The sequence below is a fragment of the Myxocyprinus asiaticus genome, chromosome 49 (genome assembly GCF_019703515.2).
Source record: "Myxocyprinus asiaticus isolate MX2 ecotype Aquarium Trade chromosome 49, UBuf_Myxa_2, whole genome shotgun sequence".
NCBI classification, from domain to species: domain Eukaryota; kingdom Metazoa; phylum Chordata; class Actinopteri; order Cypriniformes; family Catostomidae; genus Myxocyprinus; species Myxocyprinus asiaticus.
The window spans coordinates 11,906,439-11,930,978 of record NC_059392.1 but is presented as its reverse complement, the minus strand read 5'-3'; the positions used below and the strand labels follow the sequence as shown (position 1 = coordinate 11,930,978).

Below are 24,540 nucleotides of genomic sequence, written 5' to 3'. Positions count from 1 at the left end.
TATATCTGCATTCTTATCGATTGGTATGGTAGAAATGTCAAGGACCCGTATGGAGCTTTCCATCAGAAAAAGGCTTCATCTTATTCAAACGCTCATTTAAAAGTGTTTCTTTGGAAACTTTAGTTTAAGAAAATGTTTACATCAAAATATTATATTTAGACTATTTTGTTAAAGTGCATTAATTATTTTCATCGTTCTCAAAATCTTCTAAATCAGTTCGCTTTATATTTATTTGTTGCTCACATCAATAATGTCTGTGCCAAAACTGAGGCCTAATGCTCATAGACTTTAGTTATAGTTTACATATATATATATATATATATATATATATATATATATATATATATATAATTTTCTTTGTTTTTTTTTACCTTGTATAATGACACATTTGAGGTATTTTGCCGATATTGTGGTAATTTGTACCTTTTTCACTAATTTCCAAACAGACAGAGATATGCTAAATTATTATTTTTTTCTCTTATTCATATTGCCTTTAAATATATATATATATATATATATATATATATATATATATATATATATATATATATATATATATATATATATTATTATTATTATTTTTACTTTTTATAGATTATTCTGAAATCAAAATCTCATTTTCCCGAGCGTCTGTAGTTCGACCACATGCACATAAAATGATACACATTTCAAAACACACAAAAATGTCTGATTCTCAGTCTAACGAAAAGTCAGCATGCATCATTATTTCAAAATGATCGACTGTATCGATTATTGAAGCTTGCAAATAAAAACGCATCTTTCACATATGTCATATACTTTCCTTTTTTTAGCTGACCCCCAATTTTTTTAAATAATAATAATAAACATTGTTGGAAGTTTGGAATTATGTGAAAAGCAGCTTTAAAAAAAAAAAAAAAAAAAAAAAAAAGATAAACCATCTCTAATCACGAACTGTTGCATTGGTTGCAACATGTTCTGCCATATTTTAACATTTAACAATTTCTCTTTCAAAGTTTCTTCAATTTCATGAATTTACTCTGAAACTAAAGAAAGTCCTTTTAGTTTTCCCACAGTGACGTACATATTAATCGAATGTAGTTTTATTTCGCATTAACATTTTACAACTGCTAAAGCTGTGGAATTAAAATATCTTCTTCAAATAGGCAATTTATCTCATTTCACTGAAGTCTTTAGTTCTTGTTGAGTAATGTCAACATGTTTTTCCTATAACGTATCACGTGACTGAAACATGTCAGACACCTCAACTCAACAATTTTTCCTCTTTTTCAAAACGGTCCACAAAAGGCTATTAAAACTTAAAAGAAGTGTGATCAGAAATGTTTTACATGATTTACCCAGCTTCCGTCCGAAAGTAGCTTATGAATAAAAAAAAAAAATAATAATAATTATATTAGATTTTGCACCTTCCCTTGAAAATGATAATTAGACGGACACATATTATTATTAAATAACTAGTATTATAGTAATATAGTGTTATTTAAACGGCAATGATAATGCCCAAAATATCTATCAACTTAATTAATAACCATGCATTTATTATTATCAGTGATTAATCATAATACTTGATTTCAGTAACTGTGCCACACTAATAACTGATTGGTGATCACAAGCTTAAATATGAATTATTATCCTGTTTACATTTTTTATTAGTTCATATATTGTTATCTGCACGGCAGGCAAAGAAACTAAATAACTGCCAAAAGTAAATAAAAAAAAAGGATGCTCTTTGAAAAATGTCTTATATCCGTTTTGCAATCTCACACCTAACACTTAAACTTTGCAATATGCTCTCTTTAAATATTTTACAATAGCTCTGGCTAAACTAGTTCCAATGTAAATTTTAAATCCTTTTACTTGAAATGTCATAGAGACTGTATATTTGACCTTTAAAGGGAACACATGCAGATGGTTTTGTGGTCCTGAAAGAATGTTACTCAGCATTATACAGTTATGCAAAGTCAACATACTGTATATATTGCAAAGTGTATTAATTTATAGTATGTAATCACTCAACTAACAGCAGTGAATGTAGAGTCATCAATATCTGAGCTGTAGTGTATGTGTGTACATGTGCACCTCTAGCTTTCAATACAAGGGTTTAGACTGAGAGAGAAATTAAGAAAAAAAATAAAACATTCCCAGCCTCCACAGCTGAGAAAGCACTGGTTGCTAGGCGACAAGCGAAGGAGAGATGGATTGAAAAGGCATACTCGATCAATCCCGGTGAGAGTGAGGGAAAAAGGAGAGAGTGGACCAGAGAGAAAGAGATTGAGAGAGAAGGAGAAAGCGACTGCGGCCAAATACACACTGAAATCTTTAAGCTCAGTTGAAAGAATCATTCTGCACATCTGTCTCTGTTAGACATACCTGCCTCCACTAATACATTTACCTCTGTCCACCCCATGCTCTGAGTGACCTCAAATCTGCTCATTCACCTGCATCGAATACACACCCCCATTGATGGAGGAGTTTTAAAAATTGTGTATTTCACAATTCGAAGCCCGATTCGACAGATCTGAACAGATGCCCCTTTACCCACCCACCCCCAGTGCAAGCCACACACACATGCACACACGCTCACACCCCGCAGTGTGTGACTGCACAGAGCAGTGTTGAGTGTATTGACTGTGTATTGATCCTTCCACTCACCTCCCTGCAGTCAGCTCTTGTCCTACATAGCAAGGCCTGTCTGATTCCTCCATTAACGGCCCTTATCCAGTGGCAATCTTTATTTAAACTGAAAAGTAGGAATCAGCATTCATCCTCTCTCCACAACCCCTGCTTCTTTCTTTCTTTCTTTCTTTCTTTCTTTCTTGCTTTCAGTTTTATTGCCTGAATTACATGTTGTTTTGATTCTTTCAAGTTTCAGTATTGAAACTCTTTGTGTTTGAGTTTCAGGAGTTTCTGCGGCAGGCTCAAATTTGACTCCAAAATTTGAGCCAGAGAAAGTAATGGGGATTCTTATCTTAGCCATGCAGAAACAAGCCATGAGCAATAAGACACTGGCTTCTATCTTTGCTGGCACACACAATAGGGATTAATTGATCCCTTAATACCACAGATAAATCAATGTCCCCCCTCCCCCTCTCCATCTCTCTGTCCAATCAGAGGAAGTGTCATTGGATCAACAAACCTCCTCGGCCAATAGAAGATGGACTGAGGTTTGATTGACAGTGGGACAGTGCTCAATGTTGGATGGAGTCAATCAAAATGGCATCGGCAAGGGAGCTTTTATTCACTGCTGCTGCATTGACTTAGAGCCAAAACTGAAAACAGAAGTATGTGTAACTCTTACCTGGAGCTGTTTTGCTGTGGAATGGACCTTCAGGGTAGACGCCATATTGGATTTTACAACTGAACAAGAATGTGGCTGTGATTGATAGATGTATTATCTATTTTCACAACTAAATAGTAGTTGTTTATCGGAGTGTTTTGGCCTCTGGGAATTTTTTGGGGGAAAGATCAATCCGGTCTCATGACAAATCGTAATAATAGTATGAGATGGCGAAATCCATCTTCTATAGCCGCTTGTCCTATGCAGGGTCGTGGGTAGTGCTGGAGCCTATCCCAGATGTCTTGGGCTGAAGGCAGGGAAACACCCTGGACAGGTGGCCAGTCCATCACAGGGCAGCGCACACAGTTATACACATTCACACTCACACTCACACCTACGGGCAATTTAGGGTCTCCAATTAACTTAACCTGGACTGTGGGGGAAACCGGAGCACCCGGAGGAAACCCACACGAACACGGGGAGAACATGCAAACTCCACACAGAAAGGTCCAGTGAGGCGACAGTGCTTCCCACTGAGCCACCCTGCTGCCCCCAATGAACAGTGTTATTACAATTTCTACTAAGTTTAACCCCTAAACCTAACCATATAATCCAACCATTTACCCAAACTCTAAACCTAATGATGATTTAAATACACTCACTGAGCACTTTATTAGGTACACCTGTACACCTATATATTCATGCCATTATCTAATCAGCCAATCATGTGGCTGCAGTGCAATGCATAAAATCATGCAGATACAGGTTAGGAGCTTCAGTTAACCATCAGAATGGGGGGAAAAATGTGACCTCAGTGATTTTGACCGTGGCATGATTGTTGATGCCAGATGGGCTGGTTTGAGTATTTCTGTAACTGCTGATCTCCTGGGATTTTCATGCACAACACTCTCTAGAGTTTACTCAGAACGGTGCCAAAAACAAAAAACATCCAGTGAGTGGCAGTTCTGCGGACGGAAATGGTATATTGATTAGAGAGGTCAACAGAGAATGACCAGACTGGTTCGAGCTACTAGAAAGGCTACTCAGATAACCACTCCGTACAATTGTAGTGAGCAGAATAGCATCTCAGAATGCACAACACATCAAACCTTGAGGCAGATGGGCTACAACAGCAGAGGACCACATTGGGTACTTTATTAGAACCATAGTGTTCCAAATAAAGTACTTAGTATGTGTTGGAAAATAACTTTTGTGTACCACAAAAGAAAGAGAATATCTGGGTTTTGAACCAGCGCTCTTACGATTTTTCTTAAGTTTAACCCCAAAACCAAACCTAAACCTAACCATGAAGTCTAACTCCTTACCAAACCCTAAACCTAAACCATGATTTTAATAGGAAAATAACTTTTGAATACCATGGAAGAAAGAAAACATCAGGGATTGGGATGAGATGAGGGAAGCATCTTACAGGTAATTAACATACATCAGTAATTTGTATTGCATGAAAAATTTGAAATGAGTTACCCAATTTTTTCGCAGACGTTTCCTTTCTTAAAATAAAGTGTTGGATAGGAGGCTGCCTAAAATGTGATGCCTGTATTGTATTGATTTGAAAATCTGTTTGTTAATTGGTAGGTGTCCGTGGGAATAAAAGTCATACCTTTTCGTATGAGCCAAGTCGAAAAATATCTTATAATTTTTGCCATCTCGTGCAAATTATTATGAGATGTCATGAGACTATGTTTTGTCAGCTGAATGATCGACACCATACACAACAGGAAAACCCACTGAGCAAACTGCACGTCTGTCCCTCACAGCCTCGTTTTAAATTAAATATGGCATGTACCCTGATTAAGGTCCATACATCTACATATTTGTAAATGTCCTACTGCTTTCAGATTGACCCCCAGTTCTGACCCATTGAAATGACTCTATCTCTCTCTCTCTTTCTCTGTCTCTCTCTCTCTTCCATCCTTTATTTCTTTATACCACTTTTGCTTCGGACTCCCTTCTTTTCCACAATCATGATTTATCCAAACATTCTGTGTCAAATGCTGCTAAAAATATTCCCTTTCTTTCTCAAAATATTGATTTTGCCTGTAGCATTGTCTATGGTGTGTGTGTGCGTATGCATGTGTGAATCTTTGGATGTGTTTTATGGAGGTAAGGGGGAGTCAGTGGAACCAACATTAAAGCTAAAAAGAAAACAGGTTCAAATAAGGTTTTTCCACTTTTAATAAAATCTTTGAATTTCCAGACACCACACAATCAGATTCATCAACTTTGCTCCTTAACATGTCCTCAATTCCTCTGAGCCCCAATGCACCTAACTTTTACCAGACAATTCCATTCAAGTACACTATGAATTTAGTAAGTTAGTCATTTGCAAAATGGATGAAAAGCATATAATTTTGCTGCAACAATCGCAGGCTCTTTTGTCGTTGGGGCATAATGGAAATGGAGGGAACTGATCAATAGGTTATTGATTTTCATTGGATGGAGTTGGGGGAATTGAGAGAAAAGAAACGAGAGAAAAAAGAGAGAGGCGATGCGGGTTGACTGTAAAATGTAGGTTTTTGAAATCTTCTGTTTAGAAGATGAATGCACCTACTGGAAGCAGGTGATCTTGTTTGTCTCCCCACTCACGCCTGTTTTCACACAGTTCTTGGTGCATTGTGGATTGGCTGATTGACGAGGCAGAGTGCATCTCTTAAAATTGTGCTATCAAAACATGTTCAATAAGTGTCTGTTGAGACACTGTGTCTAAAATCTACAAGAATGTAATTCTGCACAGTATTTAATTATAGTGATTCAAGACTGGCTAAATTCAGCTGCAATTTACTAGCATTTGCTACATGGTTACATGCATGTATTTGAGATCTAAGCCAGAAATAAACCATTATATTTAGCTCTACACTCTTAAAAACAAAAGTACTTCAGTGGTTCTTTGCAGCTCTTTCGGTTCAACAAAGAACCCATTTTTATCAAGAACCATTTTTTGCCATTATTCATCTTGTGCTGGCTTAAAAAAAAAAAGAAAAAAAAGATCACACAGGAAGTTGACATGTTGCTACCGAATGTTCAAGTATCATGACATTAACCACAATTTACAGAGTTACTGACAACCGCCATCTCCCATTAGACATTTTTTAATCAGTTTAAATGTGTTTACGGTTTCCTGTGGCACTACTCATATGGCATGTTGCGTCAGCAACTTCAGAGACACGTTTTCGGGTCCCACGTGGAAACTAAGAAGTAATCGTGTTCACATAAACAATTGTGAGTGCGATTCGGAAGTTGCATTTTCCCTCTAAGAATACATTTTTATTGCACTGACAGTTAGGTTTATGTTTGGGGTTTGGGTTAGGGAATGTGGTTACTAAATGCATTCCTCATCACTGTATTACATTATTTACAACTTAAAACAACTCTCTTTACAACTCTCTTTTGGCGCCACTCTGTGGACATTTCACCCTGAAACTGGAGCTCACATGTGTCCATACCTTCAACAACACTTCCCGCTTTGGCCATTGGAGGCAGTGGTTAGAATTTCAGTAAGCATAGACCGATTTTAGCTCAAAAACTTTCAACCTACTGTTGCCGAATTCACAGTAAGATCAGTCTGTTATTTGGATTATTTAAAAGTTCTTGATGTTACATTATCGATTCTTTATATCAGGGTATTGGTTTTTGAGTTTTTAAAGCACTACTAAATACACACTTTAGTTATTCTAAATAAACCTAACCTTTTTGGTTCTAACTGTAACCATTTTTAAGAGTTTAATTTTCTTGTAGTTGTCTCTTTTTCTTATTTCTTAATTAGGACCATTAACTATTCTTTTCTTCAGTCTGCCTCAGTGTGGAAAACTTGTTCACACTGGACCTCCCCAGTTATCCCAGTGCTTTAACAAAACACAGAAAACATAGTATTACAATCAGACCGATTACAATCACATACTCTCTCGTTTATCTCTGCATTTGGTAGGAAGTTCCAATCGATCTATCTTAAGGCCGATTCACCAGCGCTTTCTAGTGTTTGGGGTACTGGGCTTCAGTATGTGTTATCTTGGCCGGTATCGCAGGCGGATGTGTGGTGATACGTGCGTATGGTGCATTAATGTGTGAAGCTGGACTTCCATTGATCTCCGTGCAGGATGTCAAACATTTTAGTGGCGATCTTGTCCTTGTTATTGCCCTCCACCGCCAGGCTGTTAATGCATAAAAAATCGTTTGTCCCCATATTTTCCTCCCCATCTCAATTGGATGCCCAGAGCAACAGAAGAATACCATGTTGGCGTACTCTACAACCGCTCCTCCCCCTCCCATCTTTCTCTTCTCCTCATCCAGCATCCTTCCATTTTTGTCTCCATCTATCTTTACGACACCTGGTTTCAGCTCCTTAATGTTTCCGGACTTGACAGTCTCCCTGGTCAAAATTTCTTAATTAAGCCTGCTGTGTGTATTTGCAGTTAGGAGAATTGCAACCTGACAGGGCTAATAAAAACATTTTCAAAAGGGAGAAAGCAGAGGGACCGAGAGAAGGTGTGGAGAACCATCATCTACACTCCAACAACACTATCTGTTCCTTCCTCTCTTTATCACTGTCGTCCACGGCCTGCATCCTTGCATTTTCTACATCACAGCCCAGAGGAAGAGGGATTGATGGATATTGTGGCTATATTTGTGCAGGTCTTTTAATCTCTCTCCCCTTTTGTTTTGGCCTGCAGGAATCATCGATTAGAATGTTAAATAAAATTTCCTGTAGATATAGATATGAAAGATTTGTTTGCAAGCCACCGCCTCATTTGAAGCTTTTTTTGCCCTTGTTTAGTTCTTTCAGTCATGGTCTCCAAACAATATTTTTAAATGTGCATCCAGGGCATAGCCAGTACTCAACATAATTGGCTGAAGTACCTACTACAAGTTGAAGTACCAGTATATTCCCAGCTAACACATGTATTTTCTGAAAACATATATGAATAATTCTTTGTTAGTTTTGGAAAAGTTATAATGTCCAGCTGTCTTAATGTTAGCAGCATAACATTCTTGAAAATGTTCATTCAATGTTTTTTGCATTAACAACATAACATTCCGAGGATTCGAGGATGTTCTTTTAAAGTAGCATTCAGAACATTTTGAGAACTTCGGTATCAGCTTAAAAAATCGAATGTTCAAAAAATATCCAAACAAAGTTGCACTAAGCATATTTTCTCCTAATACTGAGAAAGATACCATCATAAGCACATTCCATTAATATTAGTTTAAGAAAGTTTATTTCTTACATTTACACAACCTTTACATAATGTTATAGCCAAGAATTCAATTTTTTTTAAAGGAATGCGATGAAGATTTTTAGTTGAAACAATGGATTCCTATGCAGTCTTTTATACCGGGAACAAACATTTGTGCGCTGAAAAAGCGAGTGTGCCATTTTTTATTTCTTCCCCCAATGATGGAATGCCCTGACCAATAAACTATGAGCTCTGAATCATGTTTCACGAGCCGCTACAGTTACCGAAACCAGTGCAATTGGTGGTGCTAAAGCACAAAAAGCTGTTTTGTTTAAAAAGCCTTCAGATGTTAAGTCCTGAAGTGACTCGAGGAAGACATCCTGAAACGGCGGAAAGGATGTGTATTTTATCTTTCTTCATATAGGTTCTCTTAACATGTAAATGATATTGCTGCACTGCATCAACATTTAAAAAACTTCATAAGAATTCATAAGAAAAGCTGCAGTAACATTAAGCTTGTCTTGGGTTCTGACCCCTGAAGATAACTGGCTACACAAATCTGTGAAGGCCACGTAATCGCTACCAAGATTTGATTCCTTTTTTCCATGAATTGTCTTAAGGGTTTTCAAAGCTTTTCCATTGTTGTCTTAACCTGGGCAAATGGGAAGCATATCCTGTCTTCATTTTGCAAATTCATAGTGTAATATCCTTTGTAGAATCTATAATGTTTTTAAAGACTGACAGGATATTGTACCCTGTGTGTTCTAAGAAACAGCTCTACATGAGCTGACACCTTGCTGTCCTTATGCCCATCACTTATCTGATGTGCGAAAATCCATTTTTGTAGCGTCAGGCGTTCCTATGAGAGACCAATGAGCTCCTCACACCTCCAGTAATAGTGTATGAGATCCATACCTTCAACAGAACACCCCATGGTATTGCTTGATCAAGTGAGAGAGTGGACATTGGCAGTTATGCTCACAGCTTTCACCGAGAGAGAGAGGAAGAGAGGGAGATAGAACAGGAAGTAAAGGTGTCACAGCATCTCAAGAAAAGGACTCTTGTGTGCTGCGACATGTCCTATTGTTATTGTGTTAAATGTGTGTATGATTGTATGTGCCTCTTTAGTGGAGGACACTGCAGCTAATCAGCCCAAGAGGTCCTGTAGGGTGTTATAGTATTAGAGAGTCCTCCTCTCCTCTCCAAGAGTCTTGACATCTCTTAACCTCTGTCAATTGTCATGGTGTCGCTAACTGTGTTCTTTCACTTGCTCGAAGCCAAATGGCCACTCAGACACACTCTCAATACAGTTGTAGGAGTTGTAGTAAGAAGACTAGTTTAATCCGCAGATCTTTTCATCCCCATAAATGCGCCTGATTTTTTTATTTTTATTTTTATTTAATTTGATTTTTTTTTTTTAATGCACTATAGTGTAGGCATGTACAAAACCATTGCATGAAAGATTATTAGTGTTTTAATTATTCATTATGCACACTGGGTAGAATCAAATAGCACTGTTCTGTTAAGAAACAGGGTTTCCACACTTTTGGACCAATGAGTTTCCATAATGTTTCAGTGGCATTTGTAGTTGTTTGTGATTACACAAACACAAAGATAAATAATAATAAAAAATAAATAAAAAAATCCTTTTATATATTTTGCACTCACAAACAGTAATTTCTAGCTGATGCATAACTAGAAAAAATATATATTGACTATAGAAAAGGACATGACTTTCTTCATGATTTTTTAAAGATTTTATGAATTTCCATGATGACTTATCCAGGCCTGGAAATCACAATATCTAGGCCTGGATATTTCTACGCTTTTCCTTGAGCGTGGAAACACTGAACAAACCATTTTAATTAGATTTTCTTTAGCTTTTTTACTTCAATTTACCGGAAAGTTGAGGCTGGAGAGAAAGAGGGAATGGGTTCGGGACATGACACAGGTCAGACTCGAATATTCAACACTGTGAGCAAGATGGCAATGTGTATTGAGCAAACTGACCACAATATGTGCTAAAGCTATGTGCTAAAACAAACCTGTTCTCATAGAATAATGTTACTATACCTACTTTTTACCGAAATGAATTTTAAGTGACTCGTTCTATGTATTCCACAGTGCACTGTAGTTCAATTGATAGAGTGTTCTACTTGTGATGCAAAGGACTGCGGCACGAGTTCTGAAGAGCACGTGAGTTGACACGTTTGGCAAGAAATGTCATAGAAGCACCACAAAATGACTTGATTGCTGTAGCAATGCATTTTTCATCTCACATTTCCTTTTTTGACACTATCAGTTAGGTTTAGGTTTAAGGTTTAGGGTAGTGTGGTCGGTGTTGTTGATTTAAAACTCATGCATTCGTAAACAGCAGTTTTAATGAAATGGAGAGGAAGCAGGAATGAAAGAGGAGCCAGTTTGTCACTGGTGTCTGAAAGTGGGGTCAGAATACTAGGGTCAGTCCTTGAAGGTGAAAGGTCACAGCTCCTATTAAAATACCTTTTAGTGTCCTTCAGAGATGTTATGTAATAGCAGTGGGTTGGCTGAAGATTGTGAGTTTGCATATGAGGGATGCTTCCTTTGAATGTGTTTCAACAACCTATGTTGCGGTTTTTAAGGAGAACATGAAGAGGTTTTATGTATTGATGGTCAAGTTTAAGAGTCTTAAGGATCATCTTATTGCCAAGTACTTTTTTGCTTGTAATATAAATTCATTTTGGTCAGAATGTTTTATAAAGCAGTTGCATGATATAAATAAAATATTACGTTTAAAGTAAAAAAAGAAGAAAAAAAGAAAAGATAATTGAATTATGTGCAATACTGTATGGTCTCATGCTGTATGTGATTGCTGTCTATTAACCTAAAATGTACTTGATGTGATAACATTTAAATAACTAGTTCTATTCAAGTTAAAAATATTTTAAATATGACTGAATGAAACTGACTGCATTAGATTACACGGCCAAAAGTAATTTTTTAAGGGCTGTCGATTGAGATTAACTTAAGTAAGTAAAACTCAATCGACAGCATTTGTGGCGTAATGTTGATTACCATAAAAAATAATTTCGACTCGTCCGTCCTTTTACCCAGATTTGTGCATTTATTATTTTTTTTTTTTAAAGAAAAGTAGGGATGAGTCCAAATAATTTTTTGTGGTAATCAACATTATTCCACAAATGCTGTCAAGCATTCATTGTCAAGCAACAATGCTGTTGAGCTTAACTTGTATCGAACTAAATGAAAAATGAACATTCTTTCATCATTTACTCACCCTCATGCCATCCTAGATATGTATAACTTTCTTTAAACACAAATTAAGATTTGTAGAAGAATATCTCAGCTCTGTAGGTCCATACTGTGCAAGTGAATGGGTACCAAAATTCTGAAGCCCCAAAAAACACATTAAGACAGAATAAAAGTAATCCATCAGACTCCAGTCTATCTATATCTTCAGAAGCGATACAATGGGTGTGGGTGAGAAACAGATCAATATTTAAGTCCTTTTTTATTGTAAATTCTCCTCTCTTCCCAGAAGGTGGCGATATGCATAAAATGTGAATAGCCAAAAACACAAAAAGAATGTGATAGTGGAGATTGATAGTATCTTTGTTTGTGTTCTGCAGAAGTAAAAATCATACACATCTGGGATGGCATGAGGGTGAGTAAATGAGAGAATTTTTGTTTTTGGATTAACTATCCCTTTAAGGTAGCAACTTTTTACAGTGTAGTGGAGGGAAAAGGCACAGTACTGTTTTGTCATAAAATGTATTGTTCTGCATATTTTGTAAAATTGTGTGCAGGGAGCATGTACTGTATAGTTTTGCTGTTCTTTGTTACCCTTCCCCTTAAATGTGTAAATCTGCATGATGTGATGACATGATCAGTTAGCACAATAGACCACAGAAATTTTCATTTTTAACCAGTTATCATAATGTATGATGTATTTTAATATTAAATTTCAAAAGAGCAAGAAAACACACTTTGCATTAATGTTTTCTACTGAACATGCACGTGTAGTTGCACTTTGTTTTTGTTGTTACTTTTGTAATAATAATAGTATATACACTCACTGAGCACTTTATTAGGAACACTGTGGTTCTAATAAAGTGCCAGATGTGGTCTTCTGCTGTTGTAGCCCATCTGCCTCAAGGTTCGATGTGTTGTGCATTCTGAGATGCTATTCTGCTCACTACAATTGTACAGAGTGGTTATCTGAGTTACCGTAGCCTTTGTCAGCTCGAACCAGTCTGGCCATTCTCTGTTGACCTCTCTCATTAACAAGGCGTTTCCATCTGCAGAACTGCCACTCACTGGATGTTTTTTGTTTTTGCCACCAGAGACTGTTGTGCATGAAAATCCCCGGAGATCAGCAGTTACAGAAATACAACCAGCACGTCTGGCACCAACAATCATGCCACAGTCAAAATCACTACGATCACATTTTTTCCCCCATTCTGATGGTTGATGTGAACATTAACTGAAGCTCTTGACTCATATCTGCATGATTTTATGCATTGCACTGCTGCCACACAATTGGCTGACTAGATAATTGCATGAATATGTAGGTGTACAGGTGTACCTAATAAAGTGCTCAGTGAGTCTATACTTGTAACAGGGATAAAAATGGACACTGTAATGCAAATTGTTAACAAAACCCTTAAATTTTCATACAAAACAGCAAATTAAAAAAAAGACGACTTTACCGAACACTTAGTTCCATCTCCTTTCTACATGGCCATCTCCCAGGGCTTTAAGAAATACACCACAGATCTCTTCCTCCAGTTCTACATCTGCTCATGTCCACCTTCACCTCTGCAACCCCTTCATCCTCATTCTCTCCACTATCTCTCTCTCTCACCATCTTCTCTTAACTCATCATCCCCCCATCCTACCCTTCTATCATTCCACGACCATTATGCTCATAAATCAATATTGACGACCCATCATCTGATGGATGAATTACCAGACTGTGGATGGCTATGGTCATGTGACCGTCAGGTTTTACATTATGTTTCGGCCATTTAGTTGACGCCATTATGCACAGCGACTCGAAATGAGGTTCTTTCAATGTGAGCCCAAGGAGGAGAAGCATTACTGTCTTTAAAAGCATTTCATTCATTACCGTTTCTCTTCACTGATAAACAGCGTGGTGTGGGACTAAATGAATAGGTCATTTGGTGATGCAAAGCAGCAACTATAATATTAGAAAGCAGTTGCGGTCACAGCTCTTAGTAAGAAGTTTTGTATAAACACACTCACACATGTCCACAATGGGAATATGATAGATGTTACATTTTCTATAGAGTCTTTCAATGTATTTATACACCGTACATGGTGTGTAACCAAATACTTCATTTGTTAATGTAGGAAGCTGTTGCTGAGCGATGCCTACTACCAGTGTCAGCTAGACAGCGAAAGACACTGCACTTTACATCTCTCCAGTCAATTTAGGATGAATTTCAAAGATCATAAACTAATCATTAATCATAAAATGTAACCATTTTTCTTGCAGTTTAAAGTTGGGCTCCCCCAGCTGAGTCTGATTCCTCTCAAGGTTTTTCTGACTGAAAGCTTTACGACACTAAGGCAAGATTTTCTGTAAAGCTGCTTCTAAAAAGTACTATTCAGATAAAACTGACTTGATTTGACTTGGCAATATATTGATTTGAGCTAATTGCAAGATTTCAATTACTGATAGCAACACATTATGCACTGATGCTGTGTAGCTATTTTTGGTAAATATAAGGTTCTCTAGTTGGTCTTTCTGCTACCCAGCTACAGAATTCAAGGCATGTGCGTATGCCTAAAAATTAGAATATGTGGGCTGGTAAGAGAGCCAATCACAGAAGTGCTTTCACTGCCCTATGGCCATTCCTGACCTCTTGACCCTGACCTCTTGACCCCTTAGGCCAAAGGTAACCCTAAGGGGTCAACAGGGATCACACTCAGGCAGGTCCAAGAGTGGTCACCATGGAAACCACTGGCGATGAAGATAGAGAGATAGAGCCCTGGCCTCTGCAGAAAAATCATGGCACTTACTATGGTCCTCTTTGTTTTATGGTCCAGTGGTATTGTGGGGTTAGGCTCCCCCTGCTGGACGATACGAGTCATTCTAAAGTTGAATACTGAATCATAAGGCCTTATTTTACTATATTACTGCTATCTTCAAATCTTTGTTTTTATTTAGTATTTCTTTATTTCATTCATTCCTTTATTGCCTTTCATTATTGCTCAGGTTAAAAGAGCACACCACATACAGTGGGGTCCAAATGCCTTCTGAGACCACATTGAAAATCAGTGATTTTTATGTCAATCTTAAAATTAACAAAGTTTGGGGATGTTTAATAATAGGCTATTAAGACGTAAGATGACAAAGAAATATTTCGGATTCTGCACTAAGTTACCTATCAAATGCAAGCAAATTTGTGACTTTGACCTTGTGTATACATATATATGTATGAATGTGTATGTATGTATATGTATATGTATATGTATGTGTATATATACTGTCTTATTGTGTATTCTATATATACTTTTTTCAATTCAATTTCAATTTTTATTTATTTATTTTTATTCAGTTTTTAATTATTTTTAATTATTGTCTATGTCTTGTTGCTGTTTTGTATTGTTGTGCACTGGAAGCTCCTGTCACCAAGACAAATTCCTTGTATGTGTAAGCATACCTGGCAATAAAGCTGATTCTGATTCTGATTGTGATCAAATTTGTACAAAAATGCAGATTTCCTTGCTTAAACTGAAGCACAAAAGATGCTCTTTGGGATATTCTCAAATCATGCTGGATAGCATGGATCATCAGGTTTTGCACAAACTTATGGAATTCATGCCAGCTCGAGTACATGCTGTCTGTGCACACCACAAACTAAGAAATCTGAAACTCATGTAAACATTCACCTTTAATAATTTGTGTTGAAACATTTTGTTTTAAATGAGGAAACAAGGCAAAGTATTTTCACGAGTGGTTTCAGACCTTTAGACCTCACTAAAGTTGCATGAATGTTTAAGTACAATCCCAAAACGTGAGCTTATTGTGCCACCTTGTGGTTAGATTCCGAATGGAAGGCTGAAACTGGGACATGCAAGGCAAAACGTGAAAGTCTCTCTATTCTCTCATATTTTTGTTCTGAAAATAATCTAAAAAATTTCAACAACTGCATCCTGTTTCACAAAGAGGGTATACAGCCATTCTGTAGTGCAATATTGTTGTGTAGTTGCTGTTTTTAAAATAGTATAGACCTTATTCACAGCAGTGCCATATTTGAGTTTTGACGTGAATGAAAACGAGGTTGTGAGGGATAGACTTACAGTCTCTTTAATGGCATCCACTGTATAAAGCTATCAAGCTCCCAGATCACCTCTCATTTTCAACAACTCGTGTTTTCTGGAGGTTTTGTCAAATTAAATGTATTGGAACGACTTTACAACCAATTGAAGAGACTACGTTTATCCCTCATAGCCTCGTTGCCATTCCCGTCAAAAATCAAAGATGGCGCTACTGTGAATAGGTCCATTGGCTAGATTTTACAGTAACAAGCTAATTTCTCCAACTAGTAGCGCTGTATCTTAACAAATTTATATTTTACAAATTACAATATAATTGTATTGCACAGCCTTACAACCAACCCAACAGTGGTAGGAGTTCTCTCTCTCTCTCTCTCTCTCTCTCTCTCTCTCTCTCTCTCTCTCTCTCTCTCTCTCTCTCTCTTCAATGAACTGGTTCAAAAAACACGTTTCTTGATACGAACGAGTCACTCAATTGTTCACAAAAGTCCCTGCTCGTCATTCTACTTTTTAATAGCGAAACAAGTATTTAGTTAAGTAATGATGTGTGTCCCCTTTTTTGATGTTGTGTTTTTGTCAATTATGTTCAGTGTAAAATAAGTTTGATGCGGTCATTCTAATTGAGATGCTTTTTGTTTTGTGCCTGAAAACTCCTTCCTCATGTGTAGTAGCTGCTCCTGGTTAGTAGCTTGTAGTGTAGCTAACTTTTTTCAATTCACTTAAGTTTATTTACTTTAAGTCAGTGGTGTAGTAGTGACTGAAGAGGTGGGCAAACTGTGAATTTATCAAGAACACCCCCGTGAAAGAAAATTAAATGTTTCATTACATAAATAAATAATAATAACAATGTATGGTCCGTTGTAATCATAGTCTCATTTGAACTTACAAAATGTATGTCAGAGTAAGACGTGCTGGCATGGTGTACAGTGCACTACTAAAACTTGATATTTAATATCTCTTCAAATTAATAGGTTTTATTAACTGTTCTTTTAATTAACAGTGAAATGGTTAACACATTATACTTACTCTAATTAATAAACTAATACATACATTATCTTATACACTGCCTGGCCAAAAAAATAAAACAAATCACTGTTTGGATTTAAATAAGCAGATACTTAAGAGCCTATGATTGGATCATTATTGCAGTGATTAATGTGTTTCAGCAGGCAACAAATCTTTTAACCCTAACTGATGCGGTGTAGCTTCTCATTTCTTAAACAACCATGTTGGACATCCTGTGGTCGTGGAAAATATGTTACTGAGTTTCAGAAGGGGTAAATTATTGGCCTGCATCAAGCAAAGAAAACAGCTAAGGAGATTGCTTAAATCACTGGAATTGAGTTAAGAACTTTCCAATGCATTATTAAAACCTGGAAGGATAGTGGTGAACCGTCAACTTCACGGAAGAAATGTGGTTGGAAAAAAATCTTGAATGATTGTGATCGGAGATCACTAAAACGCTTGAAGTCACAAAGTAAAAAATCAGCACTAGAATTCACGGCTATGTTTAATATTGAAAGTAAGAGCATTTCCACATGCACAATGTTACAAGAACTTACAGGATTGGGACTAAACAGCTATGTGTCCACCAGAAGCCACTTGTTAGTGAGGGTAATTGGGAAAAACTACTTAAATTTGCTAGGGAGCATAAAGATTGGACTGTGGAGTAATGGAAAAAGGTCATGTGGTCTGATGAGTCCAGATTTATCCTATTCCAAAGCGATGGGCACATCAGGCTAAGAAGGGAAGCGCATGAAGCGATGCCTCCCATCATGCATAGTGCTCACTGTACAAGCCTCTGGAGGCAGTGTTATGATCTGGGGTTGCTTTAATTGGTCAAGTCTAGGCTCAGCAATGTTATGTGGCAATAAAATGAAGTCAGCTGACTACCTGAATGTACTGAATGACCAGGTTATCCCATCAATTAATTTTGTCTTCCCTGATGGCATGGGCATATTCCAAGATGACAATGCCAAGATTCATCGGGGTCAAATTGTGAAAGAGTGGTTCAGGGAGCATGAGGAATCATTTTCACACATGAATTAGCCATCTCAGAGTCCTGACCTTAACCCCATTGAAAGTCTTTGGGATGTGCTGGAGAAGATTTTACGGAGTGGTTTGACTCTCCCGTCATCAATACAAGATCTCGGCCAAAAATGTATGCAACTCTGGACGGAAATAAATGTTGTGACGTTGCATAAGGTTGTCGAAATAATGCTATGATGAATGCGTGCCGTAATCAAAGCTAAAGGTAGTCCAACAAAATATTAGAGTATGTGACTTTTTTTTTTTTTTTGGCCAGGCAGTGTACATAATAAATTGTTAATGATTGTATAGGTAATCACTAATGTAGTAATGTTCACGTTAACACATTATCTTATATTACGATATAGCCTACAGTACATAAGAATGAATGATTAGGCTATTTGTTTGTTTTATTTGTGTACAAAAATTTTCTTTTCTGTATATAGTGAAACAGCTTTCCAATTAAGAAATATAAATTAAGATGCCACTGACAGCAGTAAAAGACCAAAAAAATGACATTTGATACAATTAGTGGACAACTTGTCATCTGCGGAGCACAAAAACTAGCATGGGTGCAGTGACACTCAGTATTCTCCCAAAGTTTAATTACATACGTTTTTATTTAAATGCATTAATATTATCACTTTTAGCAGCGAATGAAATATACAGCACCAATTATTCATTGCCAGAAATGCCCCGACCCTTATTGAAACGGAAAATATGATTGGTTTAAAAATATCCAATCGCATCTAAAATGAACATTCTGATTAGCAACTAATCAGTTAGTCGGACTCTATCTGCCCGTGCCTTCAGTTGAATTTAGTGCTTAGTGTTTAGAGAGAATCTGTGTACTCTTATTTTTAAAAAAAATATAATAACAGTTCACTCAAAGATGCTGCGGCATCACCTCAGTATGATGAAAGGTTATGGGTCAAAAACCCCTCCTCGCTCTTCTGGCGGCTATATGTAGCATCACACATTTTAAGTGGGCATACGCAAAATTCATAGAAAGATAGGCGGACGGCGTATGCCTGCGTATGCCCTAGACTTCACTACTACTTTAAGTTATGAATTGTAGCTTGGCAAGTCACCGTTTTGAGGTAGCATCCCCAAAACTGGTGCTATCACAGATATCTTCTGAAATAACAGCAGATGTAAACGGGGTCACAGGGAATTTGACATCAATGATATCCCTATGGATTTTGATAGCACTTCCAAACAGCAATGGAAAAATCTTTTTGGCAATGGTTTAACTAAATTACTACTCTCCATTATGTTATTATATATATATATATATATATATATATATATATATAATAGTAGATGCTTGTAGTAGATGCTAAAATGTAAAGTACTACATGGCAGTGCTACTGTGCAAACTTAATTAACTAAACTTAATTTACTTCATAATTACTTTGGAACCAATTGGTTAAAAGCAACTACAAAAATGACTGAGAAAAGTAAATTAGCTCTGAGAAAATGTCTGGCATTATTTACATTTATGCATTTGGCAGTCACTTTTATCCAAAGCATTTAGGGTATATTTATCTGTTTGTGTGTTCTCTGGAAATCGAACCATTGATCTTGGCGTTGACAGCGCCATGCTTTACTCTGCCAGTTGAGCTACAGGGACCCTTGGCTATTTGTTTGCAGGTGCAACTTGGTTTAATATTTTGCTATCTAAGGTATTACATTTTAGTGTCCATAGAGTCCAAATGTTCACAGCATCAAGCATTTGCTGCAGATTTGTTGGCTGCAAATTCATAATGTGAAAATTCAACAATGGAAATGAAGAAACTGAGAAGAAAACTGAGATTTGGGAGACCAGGCGACATATTTCCAATTTTCTACAATACAGTTTTGGTTTGCCTGTGCTGCACATCCATTGGATAGCTCTTCCATTTCAAGACATGTTGTGTATAGATGCACTTCTGTAACATTTTGTATTTCAGTATTATTATTATTATTATTATTATGTGTTTTATTTAGCAGTGCATACTGCATTTGTAGTGTATACTTTATAATACATTCTAGTTGTAGGCACACTAGATTTGCATATTAGATTTGCAGTGCAATAAATGTTTAGTTAAATTCGTTTTTTTTATTAGTTTTGTGTGGTGTAAATATATTTGTTCCAGTTGATGTTTTCACCCTAGCTGACATCCTGATTGTAGCTGTCAAGCTACATTTTCAAAGTGGCTTTCCCACAATGTACATGAAATAGCATTGTTTTGAATATACTTGAATTTTGAAACTAAATTGCAATCATTAGATCTGGTGTCCAGCATATTATATACTGTAATACATTACAACAAATAAAATCAGTCTTTCTGCTTCAGATTTTAGATCTGTACTGATACTCTAGACAGCCAGTTTGTCTTAAACAAACTGTGCCGATCCTGGGCCGCTGCACAGTTAATCACCAGGTAGCAGGAAGTTTTGGCACCAAGAAGGCGTTTGATCAAATCAGCTTTGGAATGCTGAAGAGGACTAAACCAAGGCCAGAATGTTTTGATCGGCCTTTGCCCCATGACTCATCTCTTCTTACCCCACTGTCCGTTAATCAGGCCCATGTCTCCGATGTTAATCTCGCCCCCTCCCCATTCCTTCCCATGTATCTAATTAGATTAAGGGGATCAACACACCAAGCACTGCTCCACAGCTTAAGGAAGCTGAAGGGACGGGCTTTTGATTAGAACGAGAAAATCAACAAAAGTTGGTAACACACGCATGTGGGTCTTGGCCAAAGATGCAATGTTTCAAATTGGAGTCAGACTATCCAACATGATCACACGCAGAATCGATATGTTGCTCTCGAATGTTCATGTACTCTGAAATCGACCCCATTCTGCCAAATTACTCTATTCTTCCAAGCGCTTATGCACACAACGTGATATAAGTAGCACCAGAGGGAAATGTGATAATTTTTGCATCAATTCAAATATGATCACATTTCCCTCTGGTGCTACTTATATCACGTTGTGTGAACATTCTCCAAGACACTGGAAACCAGGAAGTAATCAAGTTCATTACAACAACGGTGAGTGTAGATCGAAGGTTATGTTTCATTACCATTATGATGAAACTGCATCAAAATAACAATTACATTCTTCATTATCACCATTATAATTTCCCCCAAAAAATTAAACATATATGACACACAAACATGTGAGTGTGGATGAAGAGAGAGAGAGAGAGAGAGAGAGAGAGAGTGCAACCTGTTCAAAAGCTTATATTTAATTAACATAAGGCACGTATATGCAACAGAATTAAAGTCTTAAAGCTGTCAAATGCAAGAGGATTTAATGTCGAGGGACATTCATGGGAATTAAGCAAATTAATGCAAAGGAAAGAACGATTTGGTTAAGAAAATTAATTAGATGGCTTTGTAACAGTGATAATTGCCTAAAAACCTTGGGTCTTGGGTGTTCCCCCATCTCTCCCATGATTGGGGATATTTATGTCTCTCTCACAAATTAAATAATTTAAAAATGAGCCAACAACAATAATAATAAATCATATTCTAAATATTTTAAGTGCATAAGTAATTAAAGAAATAATTAAATTGTTTTTGATATACAAACAAAAGCACAAATGCAGGTTCTTTTTTACATTTGAAAATGTATTGTTTAAAAAGCTAAATGTTTTACAAATTTATTTAAATTATGTCTTCTTTTTTTAAAAAGAATCTACAGCCTCCTTTTTGTCTTGAGTGACATTGTCATAAAGACCTTTCTGAATGGGTCAAAAAGTATGTTGAGGAAGGTCCCTAGTCGTGTATTTAAAATGAAAAGTTGAACTGCTACAAAGCGCAATGTCATTCAATAAATGAATATGTAGGGTCGCTCTATTTAGTTCCCTTCTTATATATGTTTCTCTTTTAAAGGTGTGCCATTTTCATATAAATGAATGTGTAAATGGCATCTTCAGTTCATCTTTTCGAAAGTGAAGTGGGTCAAGACTGCTGTCTTCTTAGCGACCTATTAAAGACACCAGAAAGGATGTAAGCCAAAATAATAATTTAGGCACTAATTATACTGTCCAGATGTCCTAAATTAATTCATGACCCTCTTGTCTTCTGCTTGCAGTAATACAGTGTTGAGGCTTCATCTCACCCCACACTTGCCTAACTCATCCCTCCCTCCCTATTCTCCACCAGCAGTGTAGGTCCTCACCCGAGAAACGCTTACCAGATTACGCTGTGTGATAAGCTTCCTATTTTTCGAAACTGCATGGAGATTTATGGGATTATCTGTGTACTTATCCCGGAGTCGGCTTTGGGCAGCTTGAAGATTTGGCTTCTGAGATCTTCTGTCTAATTATTATTTGAAGTGGCCACAACCTTGAGGAATGTGTTCACTTTTTTACACCATGCACAATGTGCTGTCAAAGCGATGATTGCACACAAACACACAATTGCTAAGAAATTAAATGGTATTATTGTATTAGAACACTTATGTTATGTTGAATTTCACATATTTTACCACCCGAAAATCAGTAACACTCATCTACAAATGTTGCCTTATGAGGTTTTTGGTTCAAGAGGATGCAATGAAAAAGAAAATGCAACAATACTTCTCATTATCTATATTAATTTATTTTAATTTTACAAACACATTTTTACATGATATACAAGATGGTTTAATTCCCAACACCTTTAGGTACAGCAGTAATTTCAGAGAAGATCCGGTTTATAATCCACAAATGTTGCCTTATGAGGTTTCATATCGTCATATCAGTGCATGAAGGGAGAGTGGGCGATGTGTCTGAAGTGCAGCCCAGCTCCAGTACACTCTGGGTGAGAAACACATTAATGACTGGGTTGGCGGGCAGCACCAGCACAGTGTCCGTTTCAGGCGGTTGAGGGTCTGGTAATGTGCAGGCAGTGTGAAGGGAAGCTGCCCTGTTACTCTGCGGATTCTTCTCCGGGCTCGACGGCGGTGGTAGTCTCCGTTAGAGAAGTCTTGAAAGTTGGCCGGATGAATAGCCCAGAAATGGCCTTTGCCATTGTCACTGCGACCTGCTTTAATGAAACACTCGTTCAAAGAGAGGTTGTGCCTCACACTGTTTCTCCAGTTCTTGTCCTGTTGAAAGAAGAACATGAAAATGAGACAATGCTTTGGCCTCTTATAATGAATCCATTGACATATACAAAAGCTCTGTTTTATTTAGTAGTCTCTGTTGTATGAGTTGGAAAGATTTGTAAACTAAATGGTCAATGTAACATTTTATGTACTAATATACTAAGTTTTTATTAAGAAATGTGTCTTGTGTGAGGAAACAAGCCCATTGCTACCCAAATTTTAATGGCTTAAGAGTTACCATTCCCTGAAAACAATATTGTGAAAATCTAACTTAAGTTTATATGACTCTTGAATTCTTTAAATGAAGTCTTTTGGTTTTATTGTTAGGATTTCTAAATCTGTAAGACTTTTGTAGACTCCTTGATTACCAGAATATTTAAGGCAACATTTAGATGTTGTATTTGATTAGAGCAGCTATTTGAACTGCGAGGTAAGATGTCTCAAGGATTTAATCATTGGAGATTTCTAAGATGTATAAATGAGACCTGTGGTAGTTCATCTAAAAAAAACCATCTAATTGATCTCTGACTTTTGAAAAATTAGTCAGCAACATAATTACTTAACCTCACAACAATCACAAGTTGAGGAAGCTGTTCTAGTGTCTTTCATGAATTTACAATACCTTGCTTTTGAAGTAAGGATAGTGATCCATGATCCACTGGTAAATATCACATAGCAAAAGCTTCTTCTCTCCTGAATCCAGGATGGCCATGGAAATGAGGGCAATGTAGGATTCGGTTGGCTTCTCCTCTGTTCCTTCACTCTGTAGATTATGTTTTTCGTGTTCCTCTTTACATCCATCCTCTTCATTTTCTTGGTCCTCTGATATTTCACTATCCTTGTCTGAGAGAGTTCCTTGTGTTTGCTCATTGACTGTGGTTTGAAGATCTTCAGATGGACATGTATTGTCCTCTGGTTCAGCTCTCTCAGTGTTGCGTCCCTTATTGTACAACAGGTAGTCAATGGTGAACTTGAGTCCCAACTGCTCTCGATCACTGCGGCATGTGTTGTTGTCCTCCATTGTATTGTGAAATCTTTGAATCTGTCGCTTGATGGTTTAAATGTTTGAATTAATGTAAATTCAGATTTTGCATCCAAATTTATAACATTGTTTGTTCTAGTTCGAGTTTCTTTGTCTTTCCTTGATCTGTCAGCCTTTTCAAAAAGTGCTGTCAAAGACTAGTCCTTGCTGTTGATGGACTAAACAAACGATTAATTCGGTAACAGATGTGACGTCAGTCTCCAAGACATGCGTAAATCATGTAAACAGGTAAGCATGTTCGTTAAGTTGTATTTGTTGATTTTGCCTCCTGTTCAAACCAAAATACAAAAAACAACATGAGTTATGAATCGTCCTAGAAAGCTTTCTTCAACATGGACTTCTCCTTCAATGACCAAGGAGTTAAAAATGTTTCATTTAATTACTCCGCATATTTAACCTCGCATGTAGAAACAGCATAGGGTACAAGAGAGTTAGGGGCAGGGGGTCTAATTGAGGAGGATTATTTTTATTACCCCAAGCAAATCTTTGTAATTACAAGAGATTACTCAGATTAATGTACACAAATTGTCTTGGGTGGTGGCTTCAGTGATACAGCACAACCTTTGAATGGGCTTATCCTGTTTTGGTCATTTGAAACAATTCTTTTGGACCAAA

At 36.9% G+C, this 24,540-nt stretch overlaps 1 protein-coding gene across 1 annotated transcript; it reads right to left on the bottom strand.

The window, feature by feature from the left end:
* Window positions 1-22,491: 22,491 nt before the first annotated feature.
* LOC127438376 (forkhead box protein unc-130-like) lies at window positions 22,492-23,988 on the bottom strand. The gene is made up of 2 exons (XM_051693918.1): window positions 23,506-23,988; window positions 22,492-22,883 (listed from the first exon to the last, which is right to left on the bottom strand). The coding sequence occupies exons 1-2, from the start codon at window positions 23,902-23,904 to the stop codon at window positions 22,530-22,532; spliced, it is 753 nt and encodes a 250-aa protein (XP_051549878.1). The 5' UTR covers window positions 23,905-23,988; the 3' UTR covers window positions 22,492-22,529.
* Between the last annotated feature and the right edge of the window lie 552 nt (window positions 23,989-24,540).

Coding starts and splice junctions, on each gene's coding strand:
- LOC127438376 (XM_051693918.1), bottom strand. CDS start 23,904: ATGGAGGACAACAACACATGCCGCAGTGATCGAGAGCAGTTGGGACTC. Junction 22,884..23,505: donor ATCCTTACTTCAAAAGCAAG/GTATTGTAAATT, acceptor TTCTTTCAACAG/GACAAGAACTGGAGAAACAG.